Source organism: Pseudonaja textilis, chromosome 8 (genome assembly GCF_049901715.1).
Source record: "Pseudonaja textilis isolate UNSWEBS1 chromosome 8, rPseTex1.2, whole genome shotgun sequence".
Classification (NCBI taxonomy): domain Eukaryota; kingdom Metazoa; phylum Chordata; class Lepidosauria; order Squamata; family Elapidae; genus Pseudonaja; species Pseudonaja textilis.
Genome location: NC_141997.1, coordinates 53,234,082 through 53,250,726, shown reverse-complemented (window position 1 = coordinate 53,250,726; position 16,645 = coordinate 53,234,082). Strand labels below are relative to the sequence as shown.

The 16,645-nt window shown below is 46.5% G+C and overlaps 1 protein-coding gene across 14 annotated transcripts in view; it reads left to right on the top strand.

The window, feature by feature from the left end:
• The first annotated feature begins 3,285 nt into the window (after positions 1–3,285).
• MAPK8 (mitogen-activated protein kinase 8) overlaps positions 3,286–16,645 on the top strand; it is a 24,601-nt gene continuing 11,241 nt past the window's right edge. For 2 of the 14 annotated variants that reach the window (XM_087938124.1, XM_087938131.1), the window contains exons 1-9: positions 3,286–3,486; positions 4,761–4,842; positions 5,811–5,911; positions 7,032–7,193; positions 8,142–8,271; positions 9,237–9,295; positions 9,410–9,548; positions 11,167–11,332; positions 16,337–16,408. In XM_087938124.1, the coding sequence (XP_087794250.1) occupies positions 7,072–7,193; positions 8,142–8,271; positions 9,237–9,295; positions 9,410–9,548; positions 11,167–11,332; positions 16,337–16,408 (688 nt within the window). In that variant the 5' untranslated portion in view covers positions 3,286–3,486; positions 4,761–4,842; positions 5,811–5,911; positions 7,032–7,071. Of the gene's footprint in view, positions 3,752–4,760; positions 4,843–5,810; positions 5,912–7,031; positions 7,194–8,141; positions 8,272–9,236; positions 9,296–9,409; positions 9,549–11,166; positions 11,333–16,336; positions 16,409–16,645 lie in introns of all 14 variants that reach the window. The other 12 variants (XM_026720489.2, XM_087938130.1, XM_087938121.1 and 9 more) reach the window with 6 other exon arrangements.

The following is a 16,645-nucleotide window of genomic DNA, read 5'->3' as shown; positions in this document are numbered from 1 at the left end:
ACACACACACACTGCTCAAAAAAATAAAGGGAACACTTAAACAACACAATGTAGCTCCAATTCAATCACATTTCTGTGAAATCAAACTGTCCACTTAGGTAGCAACACTGATTGACAATCAATTTCACCTGCTGTTGTGCAAATGGAATAGACAACAGGTGGAAAGCAGAGGCAGTTAGCAAGACATCCCCAATAAAGGAGTGGTTCTGCAGGTGGTGACCACAGACCACTTCTCAGTTCCTATGCTTTCTGGCTGATGGTTTGGTCACTTTTGAATGCTGGCGGTGCTTTCACTCTAGTGGTAGCATGAGACGGAGTCTACAACCTACACAAGTGGCTCAGGTAGTGCAGCTCATCCAGGATGGCACATCAATGCGAGCTGTGGCAGGAAGGTTTGCTGTGTCTGTCAGCCTAGTGTCCAGAGCATGGAGGCACTACCAGGAGACAGGCCAGTACATCAGGAGACATGGAGGAGGCCGTAGGAGGGCAACAACCCAGCATCAGGACCGCTACCTCTGCCTTTGTGCAAGGAGGGACAGGAGGAGCACTGCCAGAGCCCTGCAAAATGACCTCCAGCGGGCCACAAATGTGCATGTGGCTGCTCAAACAGTCAAAAACAAGACTCCATGAGGGTGGTATGAGGGCCCAACGTCCACAGGTGGGGGTTGTGCTTACAGCCCAACACTGTGCAGGACATTTGGCATTTGCCAGAGAACACCAAGATTGGCAAATTCGCCACTGGCGCCCTGTGCTCTTCACAGATGAAAGCAGGTTCACACTGAGCACGTGACAGACGTGACAGGGTCTGGAGATGCCGTGGAGAACGTTCTGCTGCCTGCAACATCCTCCAGCATGACTGGTTTGGCAGTGGGTCAGTTATGGTGTGGGGTGGCATTTCTTTAGGGGGCCGCACAGCCCTCCATGTGCTCGCCAGAGGTAGCCTGACTGCCATTAAGTACCGAGATGAGATCCTCAGACCCCTTGTGAGACCACATGCTGGTGCGGTTGGCCCTGGGTTCCTCCTAATGCAAGACAATGCTAGACCTCATGTGGCTAGAGTGTGTCAGCAGTTCCTGCAAGACGAAGGCATTGATGCTATGGACTGGCCCGCCCGTTCCCCAGACCTGAATCCAATTGAGCACATCTGGGACATCTTGTCTCGCTCCGTCCAACAATGCCATATTGCACCACAGACTGTCCAGGAGTTGGGGGATGCTTTAGTCCAGGTGTGGGAGGAGATCCCTCAGGAGACCATCCGCCACCTCATCAGGAGCATGCCCAGGTGTTGTAGGGAGGTCATACAGGCACGTGGAGGCCACCCACACTACTGAGCCTCATTTTGACTTGTTTTAAGGATATTACATCAAAGTTGGATCAGCCTGTAGCGTTTTTTTCCACTTTGAGTGTAACTCCAAATCCAGACCTCCATGGGTTGCTAAATTTGATTTCCATTGATAATTTTTGTGTGATTTTGTTGTCAGCACATTCAACTATGTAATGAATAAAGTATTTCATAAGAATATTTCATTCATTCAGATCTAGGATGTCTTATTTTTGTGTTCTTTATTTTTTTGAGCAGTATAAATTTAATGAAACCAATTTTTGTAGCCATCTAGCTGACAGATAGTGACTCTGGGGAGCTGACAACAGTGGTGTCAAACTCGATTTCATTGAGGGCTGCATCAGGGGTGTGTTTGACCTTGGGAGGGGTGGGTGGGTGGGTGTGAGCATGGTCAGGGTAGGCGTGGCCAGCTCAATGTCACTAATGCACTGAAGATGGGGGTTGATTTTGTTGTATGAGGTTCAATGACAATAAACTAAACGTCATACCCAGAATACTGTACAAAAGTTCAGGCTTCAAATCAAGGGTGGTAGAGAGAATAATTAAATATTCATGTCCTCCTTAAAAAAAAAAAAATTTAAGAATCTCTTATAGAAATCCATCAGGTGCAAATGGGACTTCCATCTGTGTTTAACTCTGTCAACATTGGGCAAAATCTTGCTTTTTCTGGCTCGGTCCACCCAGCCCAGATGCCGCAGAGCTACATCAGAATAGACTTGGAAGGGACCTTGGAGGTCTTCTAGTCCAGCCCCCTGCTGAAGCAGGAGACCCTATACCAGTGTTAGCAAACCTTCTCAGCATCCAGTACCGAAATGGGAGGGTGCACACACACTGGGGGAAGCACCAAAAATTGGAAGAGCAGCTTCCCGGCACACACCAGGAAGCTCAGCTTCCAGTTTCGGATGTGCGCATGTGCGCCAGCCCCCTGGTCTTCCAGTTTCTGGCACGCATGCACACGCAAAGACCAGCACATGTGCATGCCAGAAACCAGAAGAACAACGGGTGACAGCCGGCATGCCCAGAGAAATGGCTCTGCGTGCCACTTCTGGCATGCGTGCCATAGGTTCACCATCACAGCCCTGTACCATTTCAGACAGCTGGAATCCAATCTTTTCTTAAAAGCCTCTAGCGATGAAGCACCTACAACTTCTGGAGGCAACTTCTGTTCCACTGGTTGATTGGAAATTCCTCCTTAATTCCAGGTTGCTTCTCTCCTTGATGAGTTTCCATCCGGTGCTGCTTCTCCTGCCCTCAGGGGCTTTGGAGGATAGGTTGACACCCCACCCCTCTTATCTGGGGCAGCCCCTCAGATATTGGAACAGAGCTGCCATCGTGTCATCCCCAGTCCTTCATTTTTCTCTAGTCCGGCCATCCTATGCTTTACTCTGCAGGCCTCTAATCCTCTGAGCAGCTCTTCTCTGCGCTTCCTCCGAAGTCTCCACATCTGCTTTGCAATGCGGGGACCAAAACTGGATGCAGGATTCCAGGTGGGGCCTCATTGATAAAGCGGCGCTAATCCTTCACGTGGTTTTGACTCAATGCCTCTGTTCATCCAACCGAGGATTTGGGGAGGTGGGGTGAAGCTTTTTTGGCCGCTGGCTCGTGCTTCCGTGACTTGGACTCCCTCCAGCAGGGTTGCTGCTTTTGAGCCAGGTGTCGCCCAACCTGCACCCCTTCTTCCCAGGGTCCGCCCGGGTCCCCCCGCTGCTGCTAGAGAGGATTCCCGCCCCTCAACTCGAGGCTCCCGCACAGGCGCGCGCAACTCGCGAAGACTGACGCCCACCCTCCTCTTCCTCCTCCTCCTGGCAGCGGAAGGGGCGGGCGCAGGTGGCGCGCAGCACGTCAGGCGGGTGGGCGGGCCTGTTGGCTGGCTGGCGCTCCAGGTGCCCGGGAGGGGGGGGGAGGAGGGAGAGGAGGAAGGGGCGGGGCGGAGTCGCTTCCGCGGAGAGGAGGAGAGGCGGCGGCCAGAGAGGCCGCATCGACGGCAGCGGCGGCTCCTTCCTTCCTGTCGGCGCCGACCCGGAGGGCGCGGCGGCGAGCGGTGCACCTGAGCGCCCCGGGGGCTGCTGGGCCCGTGGCCGGTTCGCAGGGCCGAGCAAGGCGGGAGCTCGGCCTGTCTGAAGTGGGCGTGGGGGTCGGCCAAGGTGAGGAGCGGAGAGGCGGCGGCGGCTCCGGGGTGCCACCCCCGTCCCGTCCCGCGCCTGGACTGCGCCGCCCGAGCCTCCCCCCGCCCCCGAGCCCAACTGCCCTGTGGAGGCCTTGGCCTCCTTCTTTCGGGGCCGGGCTGAGGCGGCGGCGGGCGGCGTCCGGGCAGGTGCAGAGCTGAGCGGATGGTGACCGCGTCTCCCGGCGGCGGCGGCGGCGGCTTCCTTCGCTCTGGGAATGAAGTCCTGGTTTGTTATTTTTAAGGTCAGATTTTGAAATGGAAAAGAAACCCACGCCTCAAAATGGTGGAGATGCAGATTTAATTCCACAATCCTTCGGGCCTCTTGGCCTGCAACACCCATCCGTGCGGGACCACGAAACGATCCCCGCTCTCTCTTTTGCAGGCGAGGCAGTCTGCGGACGCGCAGAGCCGAGAGCGGGCTTACGGCGAATGGCGGTGGGAAACTAAGGCTTAGAAGCGCGTCGATCCTGGCTGGTTCCGGGGGGGGGGGAGATTCCCTCCCTCGCCCGAGGGGCCTGATCCCTCCATGCCCGGGGCTTCCCTTCGGGGGAATTCGGGGTGGGGGGCGTCGCCCTGGTCCGTCCCTGGCCCTTCAGCCCTCCCGGTATCCGAGCATTCCTTGGATTCCCACCCGGAGGAGGGGGCACAATTATTATCAGGAAAGGAAGGATGTCAAATGACCTAAAACGGGGAAATAAAGACAACCCTGGAAGGTGGGGGGTCGAACCCTGGGCCCTCTGCTCCCCAAGGCTCACGTTGTTAACGTAGCTGGCGAGTTAAAGGTTTATTATGCCTACCATACAGAATTGGGTGGCTTAGCTGGTCCTGTAAAAAACAGAAGCCGGATTCAAAATGATCTTGATGGAGGAGACAAGTCAGCTGAAAGGAACAGTGACTTCTGTGTCCTTTGCATTTCCCTCCAGGTTTTGTCTACAAATTAAATGTGCAGTATAGAATAAGATGTGCCTGCCTTGCTGACACCATGTGTGAAAAAGAATAGAAGCTGATTGCAAACTGAATATGAACAAGCGCTTCAAAGATCAGGGTGGTTTGAGGCTGCCTGTCCTGGGCCCCACACTCAGGGGGTTAAAAGCAACTCCCAGGAGGGCCCTCAAAGGGACTAGAAGCCAAGACCGGAAATGGAAGGAATTGGAAACATACCTTTGCACAGATTAGAGATGATAGTGCTGATTAGATCTCTGAAGTTGTCACATTGAAGAAGGCTGAGATTTCCTTTTTTTATCGTTTCAGAATGCAGGACTTGGAATAATGGATTTAAGCTACAAGAAGGTGGATTCAGGCTGAATTTTAGGGGGGAAAAGAATCACTAATGGTAAGTGCAGTGCAGCCAATTAGGGAATTTGGTAGATTCTTTTCCTCTGTTTGTATACAATAAAAAACAATTTCTGTCAGGAATGCCTTAATTTGGATTCCCACACTGAGCATGACATTAGGCCAAATGGCCTCTTCCAACATGGTGTAATTTGAAATGGTGATGTGGGACAAGAGGCTTTTGAAAATGCTTGAAAATATTCTAACAAATCTAACAGATAAATCAGAGTTGGAAGGCACCTTGTATGTCATCTAGTCCAACCCCCTGCCCAAGCAGGAGACCCTGCACCGTTTCTGGCAAATGGCAGTCCAATCTCTTCTTGAAGGTCTCAAGTGATGACGCTCCCACAACTTCGGAGGGCAACTTCTGTTCATTGGTTGATTGTTCTCACTGTCAGAAAGTTTCTCCTGATTTCCAGGTTAAATCTCTCCTTGTTCAGTTTCCATCCATTATTCCTTGTCTGGCCTACAGGCGCTTTAGAAAATAGATTGACCCCTTCCTCCCTGTGGCAGTCCCTCAAATATTGGAAGACTGCTCTCCTGTCTCCCCTGGTCCTTCTCTTTACTAGACTAGCCATGATGCCCAGTTCCTGCAACCGTTCATCATGTTTTAGCCTCCAGTCCTCTAATCATCCTGGTTGCTTTTCTCTGTACTTTTTCTAGAGTCTCAATATCTTTTTTAATCAAACTGGATGCAGTACTCTAGGTGTGGCTTTATAGAATGGTATTAGTACCTCCCTTGATCTCGATTGTATCCCTCTGTTAATGCAACTTAAAAAGCATTGGCTTTTTTGGCGGCTGCTGCACACTGCTAGCTCATATTTAGCTGGTTGTCCACTAGGATTCCAAGATTCCTCTCACAGTTACTGCTATTGGGCCTGGTTTCACCCAGTCTATATGTGTACTTTTGGTTTTTCTTGCCTAAGTGGAGGATTTTACTTTTCTCTACATTGAATTTCATTTTGTTAGATATGGCCCAGTGTTCTAGTCTGTCAAGATCCATCTGGATCTTGAGCCTGTCTTCTTGGGTGTTAGCTATTCCTGCCAGCTTAGTATCATCTGCAAATTTGGTAAGTTCCCCTTCTGTTCCCTCATCTAAGTCGTTAATGAAGATATTGAAGAGTCCTGGGCCTAAGACGGAACCTTGTGGCACCCCACTGCTTCCTTCCCTCCATGGAGACTTAGACCCATTAAGAACTACTGGTTGAGTACGATTTGTTAGCCAGTTGCGAGCCCATCTAGTGGTGGGGCTAGCTGTTCCACTTTTTTCTAACTTACTAAGAAGTAGGTTGTGGTCTACTTTGTCGAATGCCTTGCTGAAATCTAAGTATATTATGTCCACAGTATTTTGCTGGTCTACTAATTTAGTCACTATGTTGAAGAATGAAATAAGATTGGTTTGGCATGATCGGTTCTTAACAAACCCATGCTGATTGTAGTTGTTACTTTACTTGTTTCTAAATGTTGGCAGCTCTGTTTTTTTTATTATCTTTTTCAGTATCTTCCCAGGTATTGATGTTAGCCTGATTGGTCTATAGTTTCTTGGGTCTGTTTTTTTCCTTTTTTGAAGATGGGAACCACATCAGCTCTTTTCCAGGTCTCTGGTAGTTCCCCGGTGCTCCAGGATTTTTGAAAGATATGGTGCAGTGGTTCTGAGATGATCTCTGCCAGCTCCTTTAAAACTCTGGGATGTAATCCATCGGGCCCTGGTGATCTGTGTTCAATATTCAGTAGGGTGTTTAGTTGCCCCCCCCCTTTTTTTTTTTTTTTGCTAAGCAATTTAGGGTCAGCTGCCTCTGGAAAGGGTAGAACTGGGAAGTAGTCTTGTTTTTTCTGCATTGTTGCTTTGTGGGACTGTCACAGATGATTGGTTGCAAAATCAGGTTGCATACTCCTAAATTCTTGACATGACACTATGGATGTGGGAATGAAAGGTTGAGATTGTAGAATCATTTATGTGAATGTGCAATTTAATTCAGATTGGCGTAGAAATGAAAGCCAAATTTTCTTAGAGTTGAACAGAAAATAATTCTGCTCATTACTTAACTAATGTAAACCATGAAGTATGTACCTGATGTTCCTCCGTGCAATTTAGTAGCATTCTTCTTTTGTTTATGTAGTGAAGAAAAGCATGATAGGATTATGTGCCATTTTGTGAGAGTCTGGAAAATGTTGATTTATGTGTTGCAGGTTGGTGTCTTTTAGCTTAAGCTCGTCAGCTGGAGGCATCATGAGCAGAAGCAAGCGTGAAAGTAACTTCTACAGTGTTGAAATTGGAGATTCTACTTTCACCGTATTAAAGCGATACCAGAATCTGAAGCCAATTGGTTCAGGTGCACAGGGGATAGTATGGTAAGGCATTTTCCCCAGTGAAATAATCTCTTTTTATTGAAGAAGAGAAGACAATCAAAGATGGAGCAATATTGATTTCCTTTCTAGGAAGAAGTAGTCTATATAGGATCAACTCCGTGCTTGCCGTAAAGGTGTCCCGCTTTTATTCTGGCTTTCAGTCCCTTTCATCCAACACCCTGCCATCATTTTGGACCGGACAGAGTGAAACAGTCTTTTCCCCAGCCAGCACCCTTCCCTGGAAGAGAGGAATTCCCTCCCCTCACCCCACCCGCAATGTCTCCATAGAGACGAAGGAGCTTCTTCTTGAATAGAATCAGAGTTTCAGATGGGAAGCAATAAAGAAGAGGAAACTCCAATTTGTTCCCTCACAGATGGGATTCCTGTTCATTGGAGGCTGCTCGTGGGCCTCTACGGACTCAGGAAAAGAGAGGAGGTTCTTTGTTATGTGGCCTTTCATTCCAAGGTTCTTTTTTTTTCCACATGAAGTTGCTTTTAATTCCAGATGGTGCTTCAACAGGGTGGTACATTCTGTTAAATTCTTTTAAGTGTTAACTTTTCAGTGGGGAAAATGGTAAATGGCAGCAGCCATGTCTAATTGAAGCCCTTGAGCACTGAAGAAGAGACGGGCTCCATTGTCTGGAAAAAATCAGAATCATTTAGTCCTGTAGACGATACCGTGTCCCTGGTTCCTCTGGAGAAGAACAAAAATATTAATAGCTCATATTGCAGTAAGTGTAGAATTTACTCTGCCTGATCTGGCTCCAGATTTCCTCTTGGGTTCATACCTAAAATTCATGCTTCAGCTCTTGCGTATGCCCTTATTGAATTCTGTCATCTAAGCTGAAATTATGGACTGCTAATATAATTTTGATAAATACCTTTTGAATCCATTTCTGGCGGTGCTCGGTTGCATGCTTGTGAGTGATGGCATTTTTCTTTTATTCACAGTGCAGCTTATGACGCTCTTCTTGAAAGAAATGTTGCAATCAAGAAACTCAGCCGGCCGTTTCAAAATCAGACGCATGCTAAAAGAGCCTATCGAGAATTGGTCCTCATGAAGTGTGTAAACCACAAAAATGTAAGTATATTTGTGCAGACTTAAAGATAATATCAAAGTTGTCCTTTAGGAAGTGATTCTTTTGCTGTCTTTACCATTCAAGGGTAAAGATAAATTAAGAAGAGTTGAAGCGCACGCGCGCACACACACACACACACACACACACACACACACACACACAGATTGAGCTCAAGTCTCTGGGAAGGAGGGACATGAGCCTCTCCTCCCTGCTTCCTATCTAGCCCCAAAGCTGCCATGCGTCATTATTCACTAGCTGAGAAAAGATGGGTGGTTATAAAACGTTTCGTTTGGCTTCACATATGGCCAGACTGAATGATTTCTCAGCCCTGAATTTCCTGGTTTTCTAGAAAAACAAAATAATTAACTAGGATCCTGCAGTGGGCAGCCGTTTTATTTTGCGTGGGGGAATCCCTGTAGACTACATAGGGATACTTTTCAAAGATCATGTCTCTTTTGTCTGAATTTTCTGGGAGGATACTATATAGCTATATACATTTATACCTGGCATTAAGTTAAATTGGGAGTCAGTTGAACAATTTTCTCTTAGCTTCTTTACGTTTTAGAAACGGTGCATAGTTAAGGAAGAGAGAGAGAGGCCTCATATCTGCCTGCATAATTCACTGGTTCCTTTTAGGTATTAACTTTCTCGTAACCACACATGCACACACCTGTCATTTTCTTGTTTTATGGTTTGTTTATTCAAGTTAATTTTGCACTAACTACTCGAGAATGATTTTCTCTTTCCATTCTAGACCATTGAATTCTAAATCGGGGCATTTTTCAACAGTAGAGATAAAATTGATCAGTATTGTAAACTAGGTGTAAATTAGCAAACAATATAAGATTTTAGTGCTTTAAGATTAAGTTGATCAGATTCTCCAGTTTTGCAGCTTATTTTTTACTTTTTATATAAATGATAATCAAAAATGGTGTGCTTATTACGGTACCTTTTTTCTTTTTCATAGATAATTGGTCTGTTAAACGTGTTCACTCCACAGAAATCACTGGAAGAATTTCAAGATGTGTAAGTATAAATTTTTTGGAAGCCTGTGTTAACTATAGTAATGCACAACTGACGATACGATGAGACTGCCATTCGGCCATTTCCCTTCACTGCCTGTTTCCCCTCCCTCCCAAGTTACATAGTGATGGAGCTCATGGATGCCAATCTCTGCCAAGTCATCCAGATGGAGCTTGACCACGAACGGATGTCCTACTTGCTGTATCAGATGTTGTGTGGCATCAAGCACCTCCACTCAGCTGGAATCATACATAGGGTTAGTGAGGTCATTTCTGTCGTTCTACGTCTCTCGTGATTTCCTTTTCTTTATTAAACTAAGCAGATTTTAATATACCTGAAAGAGTATCTGGGCCAATTTTACAGGCTTCCTCTCAAATAGAACACTTGACTAGTATTTGTGTCAGTTGCTTTTAATTAACTGGATTTATTCTTAAATCATCTTCTCGGTACAACTGAAGTCTAGGCATGATAAATATGACTGCATTCTATTCTAAGAGGGATGCTATTTAGTTAATCACTAAATATTCTGGATGTAATGGTGGATGTGAAAACACATTTCATCTGTCTTCTGTATTAAAAACGTCCAAGAATTCTACTGTTTGTGCAGTTCCCAGAAGGAGGTGGTACATAGCCAACCAGAGGTGCTATTGGAAAAGCTAAGCAGGGTTGGATCCGACTAAGCATTTGGATGAGAGGATCGGGGACTATTAGGGCTTTGCCCTATAAAGAAACCTGACTGGAAATTCTGAAGAGGATCATGGAGGAAGGGCAGAAAAATAACTAGGGGTAGTGGAATGAGTGGGTGACCTTGGTGAAGAAGTCTGGAAGAGAGGCTACTTAGAAAGCAATCAGACAAGATTTGCAGGAGCCCCCAGTGGGTTAACCATCAGAGAAAGGTCACTGGGAGGGATCCATCCTGATGGATCAAGCCAACTGATGGCAGGAAGTGGTGGCAGAACTTTCGGGCTTGCAAGATTCTGCTAGGGTATCCTTAGAATAAACTAGATATCAGGTTTCCAAGGGATGAAATCCATTTTAAAAGAAAAATACAAAGTCCATCTTCAAAAAAGATTTCTTTTATTTAGAAAAGTATCAAATTGGCAAAGTCCATGGTAATTCCAGATCTGACACAACCCGGAATTACCCCACAATATTACAAGTTAGAAACAACCCCAAAAGTCACGTTCTCCAATAGAAATAATTCAATGATGCTTGATGTCATAAATCTCCACCTCCAGGGGCCCAAGCACGGACAGCTCGTTTCCCACGGGAAGGAAGATCACCTAGCCTAGACAACTCTATCTCCACTCCTCCCCCATTAGGAATGTGGCGAGCCCGAAACCCTTCCCCCATGACTGCCACAGAGAAAGTAAGGAAAAGAATATATATATTAAGCCTAACTAAAATGGCTACACATATGTCAATTTTGGGCTTGACAGTAGAATTAGCTCATCTCGTCCTGTTTTCTGTCTAGAGTTGAACTCCACTGAAGGAAGAATGTACTTTTTTACATAAGTTCTCTCAGTTAGCTCACATGCCTTAACTTTATTAACTAGAGAGTAGGAAAGGACTACTGCGTCAAGTCGCTTTGTAAGCGGCTCCGTGACTAATCCCCTGTTCCTTATTAAATGAGAAATGCAAAGGGCATTACATCTCCTCCAGGAAGGGCCGATGCCAGCAACAGCCCTTCCTGTCAATTTCAGAGCTGTGTATTTTCCCTCCTTCTGAGAGCTGAAAGAAGAATGTGTGTAATAACTTGCAGAAGTTATTAAAGAGGAGTACATGCTGCCGAGCGTGGTCGTAGTTGTTGAGCTGATTTCTTTTTTGTATCCTGCTTTTGATATTCCTTGGATTTCACGTCTTTCTCTTCAAAGGATTTAAAACCTAGCAATATTGTGGTGAAAGCTGACTGCACGCTGAAGATTCTAGATTTCGGGCTGGCCAGAACAGCCGGGACCAGCTTCATGATGACTCCTTACGTTGTGACGCGCTACTACCGAGCACCAGAAGTCATCCTTGGAATGGGATACAAAGAAAACGGTTAGGAGCCTCATGTTTTGATTGCTAGACAGCGTCTTTTTGTCATTCCATTCCTTGGCTTCCTCTCTCAGCTTTTCATGTGCCTCATTTTATGCTTTACTTAGCTGTTAAAACCTAACGCATTCTCAGAATCTGCCGTGTGTTTAGTCTCAGTGTTTCGTGTTGGAAGCACCTTAATGTTGATGGTGTTGGGACAGTGCTTTTTTTTCTTAGTTTCTGTGTTCTTCAAATGTGAAAAATAACTCCTACTTCTATAAAGCGGCTAAAATTAAGCTTAACTACGCACAGGAAGCCGTTGCTTAATGACAGCACCTGGGTCCGCCATGTCTGGCTAAGGGACACGGTCACATGACATGGTCAGGCAGGTCCTCTGAGGCCATGGGGGGGGGGCTGCCCCTGGGGTTCCTGCAGGCGAGTGAGCAGCTGAGCCGCTGGTCCCACCTGCCGTCTGGGCAGCTTAGGGTATGGTTAGTACCAGGGGTGGGGATTCAACCGGTGTTAATACCTGTTCGGTGACTATGTTTTGCATGTGCAGTTTGTGGACCAGATACGCACTATGCGCGCATGCTAAAAACCTTAAGCTGTGCCGCCCGGACAACTGGAAAGCACTGCACGCGGATGCGCAGCATTTAAAAAGCCACCTTTTTCCTGCTTTTTCAACCTCAGCTGTGTTGCGCAAAGCAGCTGAGGTTGAAAAAGCAGGAAATAAAGGTTAGGCAAGAGCCTGGGTGGGCGGGTGGGTGAGCCAAACAGCAGCAGACACAGAACTGGTTCTTCAGTGCTACCAGTTCTATAGAGCAGGACAGAACCGGTAGCATCCCACCCCTGGTTAGCACTGTAGTTCATGCTGCCCATTTTGAAACAAGGGTAGAAGAAGAAAATTGTATCAGCCCATTACACGGGACAGACCTGCAGGATAAGGTAACTTTTTATTTCACGTGCCACCTTTGAGCTTTCCCTGCTTTCACAGCTGCAAAAGAATGACTTTTGACACAGTGCCATTGTTGTGGATTGAAGGAATGAGAAGATGCCCCTCTTTGTACTAGGGTTCATAAAAGGGAATATATATATATATTTCCATTTCTATCTAGCTATAATCTTTTCATAGATTTTCACGGGTACAGGTATGCAGGTCTTGGCATGTTCGGGTCTTTTCCCGTGTCAGGTTGAGAGTATCTTGGCGACGTTTTGACGAGGTCCCATTCGCCATCTTCAGGCTGGTGCTTTGGGCTTCATGCTTGTGCGAGCAAAGCGTGATCGGAGCTGCCGTCTCTATAAATACTGGTGGGGAGGTTGGCTATGTTGTCATTTCTTGATTGGTTGATGGAGTTGATGTTTTCAGATTGGCTGGCTTTTTCGTAAGAACATGTGTGGCTGAGGTATTGGCTGTGTGTCTTATCAGCCTCCTGTGTTTTAACGAACCAGGCAATGGGCTGTGTAATGACCTTCTGAGTTCTATTGTTTTGACATCCTGGGTCTTGTGCTGTAATCTCCTGGGTTGTAATGACCTGGGTCATAGGCTGTGTGATGACCTTCTGAGTTCTATTGTTGTGACATCCTGTGTTGTTGGCTGTGTTATAACATCCTGAGGTTTTGTGGAGTAACCTCCTGAGTTCCGCGATGTGATATCCTGAGCGGCACATCACAGCCACCCGCTCAGGATATCACATCACAGAAAAGCCAACCAATCTGCAAACACCAACTCCATCAACCAAGCAAGAAATAACAACACAACCAACCTCCCCACCAGTATATATAGAGTGGAGCCCTTTTGATTACTTCCGAGGGTTAGTAGGGTGACTACTCTGCCAACCGTGCTTTTATAAACCATAGAGACGTGCAGTCATATACTTGCAAAATACTTCGAAGTCCAAGTTGGTCATTTTCTCCATGATTAAGTGCTACCATTTTTTATCTCTAAGCTGATTTTAATAACACACGCACACACACACACACACACACACACACACACACACACACGGCAGTGTTCTCCTTGATGAGCTCCATGAGTTGAGGATTGGGGGCACCTTTGCATGACACAGATGACAAAATATAATATTGGAAAGTTTAGGGTCTCTCCGGCATTCTCTAATTGTTTGTTTTCATCTTGTTTGTCTGCAATTTTGTTCTTTTTACTTTACTGAAAGGAATTTTCTTTTGATGAAGTACAGTGTAGGAATACTTCTAATAGTTATAAAATATTAGAACAATATATTAAAAGGGCCGGGAGAAAAGAAACACTTTCCTGATCCCCAAAGGATTTCTATCCAAGGAATTGTATCAATACTGAGAGGGATCTCGGTCGATTGCCTTGTCCATGCTCTGCCCTCCCTGCGGTCAGCTAGAAGGAAGTGAAGTTCCTTCGGCCTAAAGCCAAATAGTTTTTCTGTGGATGCCTCTGCTTCTCCATGACTGATCCCCAAAGAGCTAAGCAGGGAGGGATCTGGTTAGTGCTTGAATGGGAAGTGCCAGGGATTCCCAGGGCTGGATTCTAAATTAGAAAGTTGAAGAAGGAATGGCAAACTACACTACTCAATAAAAATAAAGGGAACACTTAAACAACACAATGTAACTCCAATCACATTTCTGTGAAATCAAACTGTCCACTTAGGTAGCAACACTGATTGACAATCAATTTCACCTGCTGTTGTGCAAATGGAATAGACAACAGGTGGAAAGCAGAGGCAGTTAGCAAGACATCCCCAATAAAGGAGTGGTTCTGCAGGTGGTGACCACAGACCACTTCTCAGTTCCTATGCTTTCTGGCTGATGGTTTGGTCACTTTTGAATGCTGGCGGTGCTTTCACTCTAGTGGTAGCATGAGACGGAGTCTACAACCTACACAAGTGGCTCAGGTAGTGCAGCTCATCCAGGATGGCACATCAATGCGAGCTGTGGCAGGAAGGTTTGCTGTGTCTGTCAGCCTAGTGTCCAGAGCATGGAGGCACTACCAGGAGACAGGCCAGTACATCAGGAGACATGGAGGAGGCCGTAGGAGGGCAACAACCCAGCATCAGGACCGCTACCTCTGCCTTTGTGCAAGGAGGGACAGGAGGAGCACTGCCAGAGCCCTGCAAAATGACCTCCAGCGGGCCACAAATGTGCATGTGGCTGCTCAAATGGTCAGAAACAGACTCCATGAGGGTGGTATGAGGGCCCAACGTCCACAGGTGGGGGTTGTGCTTACAGCCCAACACTGTGCAGGACGTTTGGCATTTGCCAGAGAACACCAAGATTGGCAAATTCGCCACTGGCGCCCTGTGCTCTTCACAGATGAAAGCAGGTTCACACTGAGCACGTGACAGACGTGACAGGGTCTGGAGACGCCGTGGAGAACATTCTGCCTGCCTGCAACATCCTCCAGCATGATTGGTTTGGCAGTGGGTCAGTTATGGTGTGGGGTGGCATTTCTTTAGGGGGCCGCACAGCCCTCCATGTGCTCGCCAGAGGTAGCCTGACTGCCATTAAGTACCGAGATGAGATCCTCAGACCCCTTGTGAGACCACTTGCTGGTGCAGTTGGCCCTGGGTTCCTCCTAATGCAAGACAATGCTAGACCTCATGTGGCTGGAGTGTGTCAGCAGTTCCTGCAAGACGAAGGCATTGATGCTATGGACTGGCCTGCCCGTTCCCCAGACCTGAATCCAATTGAGCACATCTGGGACATCTTGTCTCGCTCCGTCCAACAACGCCATATTGCACCACAGACTGTCCAGGAGTTGGGGGATGCTTTAGTCCAGGTGTGGGAGGAGATCCCTCAGGAGACCATCCGCCAGCTCATCAGGAGCATGCCCAGGTGTTGTAGGGAGGTCATACAGGACGTGGAGGCCACACACATTACTGAGCCTCATTTTGACTTGTTTTAAGGATATTACATCAAAGTTGGATCAGCCTGTAGTGTTTTTTTCCACTTTGAGTGTAACTCCAAATCCAGACCTCCATGGGTTGCTAAATTTGATTTCCATTGATAATTTTTGTGTGATTTTGTTGTCAGCACATTATGTATTGAACAAAGTATTTAATAGGAATATTTCATTCATTCAGATTTTTGTGTTCCCTTTATTTTTTTGAGCAGTGTATTTTGGTTTTGTTACCAAGGAAATTCTGTGAACCCAGGGAGTATGCTTGACTCAGGGCAACGGATCGCAGCCTTTACACACACACGCACGCACACATACCATTTGTGTGTAAGCTCAAGAGCACTTTTGAACACTCTTCTGAACAGGAACACCTAACACTTATATTGCCACAGTATGGATCATGGCTGCTTATCTCGGTGCAAGAAAAATAAAAGCAAAATTTCCTTCATCCCAGTTTCCTGTCCACATGGTGGAAGTGGCTCATTATCTCACTTCCCACCCCAGCCTGGAAGGGGGGGGGGTCCTCCCACTGACGTCCTGGCCTGACCCGACCCAGCTTAGCTTCTGAGCCCAGACCCAGCCTGGGGAACCGCCAGACTTTGCTTTTAATTGCTCCAAGATTGGATCCCAAAAATACACAGACATGCCCCCACAGCCCCCCCTCTGGAGAAAAGGACCCCCTTTCCCCATAAAACCTCAATTTTTGACACTAATTTTAGTTTATTAATTTTTAAGCTGCCAATTGCTGATTCTCATTGCTAATAACATTTGTGCTTCTTCTGTACTGGCTTTCTTAAATAATTCAGTTTCTTACTATTTATCTTTTATTTGAGGTAGATTATAATGCAAGAATTCTGAAAGTGTTAGAATTTATTCTGAGAGAGAGTAACATACGCAAAGGGGGATGTTATCCCACAGCAGCCTCTCCTCCTCTTTTCCTTGCCCAGGAGGTGTTTTGGTGGTGGGAGTCCTGTGTATGTTCTGGAAACACATCCCACCCCCCCACCCCCCCCACCCCCGACCTCATGATTCCTTTTCCCTTTTGTTAATGCTTTTGTTGCCGTAAGATGCAGTCATGTCCTGCTGCTTCTTTTAATTTCCAGTGACAGTTTGCTTTGCTTCTTCTTTTTGTGCTACAAACATAGTGGATTTATGGTCTGTTGGGTGCATTATGGGAGAAATGGTTTGCCACAAAATCCTCTTTCCTGGAAGGGACTGTATCCTTGTGCTTCTGCAGCGGGATGAATTTTTGGTAATTAATTTCTTCTGGTAGCTGTCTTCTCTCCTCTCTCTTTTTTTTTTAATGTTCCTTCTTGGGATATAAGTTTGACAGAGTATTTGTTTCTTAAAGCCCTAATATTTATTTCTGATAAATATAAAAATTAGAAATTGATTCTGTTAAGGCTGCATCTAGCAGTAGGAAATAGTCTCCACTGGGATGGTGGCTCATTTTT